Source organism: Pinus tabuliformis, chromosome 2_2, assembly GCF_031772625.1.
Source record: "Pinus tabuliformis cultivar Carrire ecotype Pingquan chromosome 2_2, CPIR1, whole genome shotgun sequence".
Lineage (NCBI taxonomy): Eukaryota > Viridiplantae > Streptophyta > Pinopsida > Pinales > Pinaceae > Pinus > Pinus tabuliformis.
Window position 1 is genome coordinate 1,165,240,836 of NC_142300.1, and position 2,432 is coordinate 1,165,243,267.

Here is a 2,432-nt window from a genome sequence, read left to right on the forward strand (position 1 = left end):
GAGGGAAATGCCTTACAGTGTAATTAGATGAACACAATTGAAATAATAAAATATCATTCTTGTTTACGAGGTCTTGGATAGGCTGTGATTGGGTGCGTTGTTAAGGCACTCCTAGATGTTAAGTCACCAATTCAATTCCCTGCCTATTCGAGTGTTATTCTTGGACATGACTATGATGTCTCCTTACCAATGACGAACTTACAAAAAATAAAATAAAAAACCATACTTTTTTTTTTTCCGAAGAAGAAAATTCATAATTTCTATTATAAGAAATTACATGTTGTTGATGCCCATAGGCATATGCTGTAATGTGGTTTTCACCACTGATCAAAAAGCAAAAAATTATACATATAGGTTCCCGCAGGGATACAGTAATAGGATCAATGTCCATCATAGTAGTGCATATTCGCTATACAATACAGATCAAGCTGGAATATACTGAGGTATATACAAAAATATATCATGATAGTGCAAAAATTTAGATGAGGCCATTGCCTCCCTGAAGGGGACCATCAATATATGGTCTATGATAGAAACTGTGCATCCCCTCTGGATTGTGTTCCTCGATCAGCCATTCTCCTAGAGGACGATCTGCCGCTTCTTTCGAGCGTCGGTCAGCAATTGCATTTCTTTCCCTGTAGATGTGAGAAACAGTTATCTGGTCAAAATGTGTTTTGAAAAAAACAATTTCTTCCAAGATATGCTTCAAAGAATATGCATGACAAATGGATTTGTTGTTAACCCAATCAACCATAGTCTTTGAGTCCCCAAAGATTTGTAATTGTTGACAGTTTTTGGACAAGGCAAAATATAGAAGATGCCTCAGGGTCATGAGTTCAGCATGGTTGTTTGTACCCGGACCGAGTCCCAAACTCATATGAAAGTAGTGTGAGTCTAAAAGATGTAGAAGAATGTCTCCCCCACATCCTTGTCTCTAAGCTGCCCCATCAAAATATGCCCACGGCATATCTTTGTTTATGAGTTCTGGGTTGATGATCTTAGGTTGTTTCTGTTTAATTTCAATTTGAATCTCAATATATGCCACACATATGGTAGAGGGGAGTAGGTTCCAATTTACATTGCAATTCTCAAATATGATCAAATTCCTCCTATTCCATATATACCAAGCCACCAAGAGTGGCAAATTCCTGGGCTTTTCTGATGCCACTGCAGTCCACCACTGATCCCATGCCGCTGGTATGTCCTCCCCCTGCCAGACCGCATTTATATTTAGAGCCTGGGTGATCTGTGTCCATAATTCCCTGGTGATCGTACAGGTAAGAAATAAATGGGGGGTAGTTTCTTCCTCTTTCCTGCATAAAACGCACCATGTTGGTCCAGCAAAGGCCCTTTTCCTAAGGTTGGATCTCGTAGGGATTTTGTCTGCAAGAATGTTCCACATGAGTATTCTTGTTCGTGGCTGGGCTTGCAGGTGCCAGATACCGGACCACCAGCTTTTATGAGTGTCCGGATTTTTTGCTTCAATCAGTTTGTAGTATCCAAGCTTCGGCACATATTGACCAGATTTGGATACTGCCCAGATTAGCTCATCCTCTTCCTCCTTGAGTCTGATATGTGATTCGATTAAAGCCTGTATGTAATCTTTCCATATTGTGCTCCACTCTTCTGTCAGTTGCCATTGTTGATATTTTATCCAAGATTGTGAGAATATGGTGGAATGTTGTTGATCACCTATCTACGAGAGATATTTGATGCCCCTATTATTTAGATGTAGAACCAGCCCTTATGGTAAAATGTGTGCATTACCTGAACCAGGCCATGGATCAAAACCAATGCGGACTGAAGAGCCATTACCAATGCGCCATAAAAGATTATCTCTGATAAGAGGCATGGCGTTTAGAGTGGCCTTCCAAATCGTCGATATGCCCTATCAGTTCCAATGTGGCCTCCGGATCCAGTCAATGATGTTCAAAGGCCATATATACTTCTGGTGAATAACTTCTGCCCAGAGACTATTCTGTTTAAGTAATAACCAGCCCTGCTTGGCAGCCAACGCTTGCGCAAAATCCGGGAGTGCTTTAAGACCCCACCCCCCCCATTTCTTTGGAGTAGTAATCATGGACCATCGAGTCCAGGCAAATATCTTCCCTTTTTTGTTTCCATTCCAAAGGAATCTGTTGCATGTTTGTTGAATTCTATTGAGAATTCCCTTAGGGATCCATGAGAGTGACATCCAGTATACTGGAGTGGCCTCAAGGACAGATTTTATAAGCATAAGCCTGCCTGCTTTGGATAGGAGCCGGTGGTGCCAGCAGTTGATCCTCTTTTCTATTTTGGAGATGAGCCAAGACCAGTTCTCAATTTTATATCCATCTGGTTTTAGTCTAAAGCCCAGATATTTGATGCCATCCAGCAGATTTATTTCCGGGAATGGGAATTTCTATGTTGCCAGCTGAGATTCCTGATTTGTA

At 41.2% G+C, this 2,432-nt stretch overlaps 1 protein-coding gene across 1 annotated transcript; it reads right to left on the reverse strand.

Annotated features, from left to right (window-relative positions):
- Positions 1–934: 934 nt before the first annotated feature.
- On the reverse strand, positions 935–1,852 carry LOC149197577 (uncharacterized). The gene is made up of 2 exons (XM_089408729.1): positions 1,768–1,852; positions 935–1,626 (listed from the first exon to the last, which is right to left on the reverse strand). The coding sequence occupies exons 1-2, from the start codon at positions 1,850–1,852 to the stop codon at positions 935–937; spliced, it is 777 nt and encodes a 258-aa protein (XP_089264855.1).
- Positions 1,853–2,432: the final 580 nt, after the last annotated feature.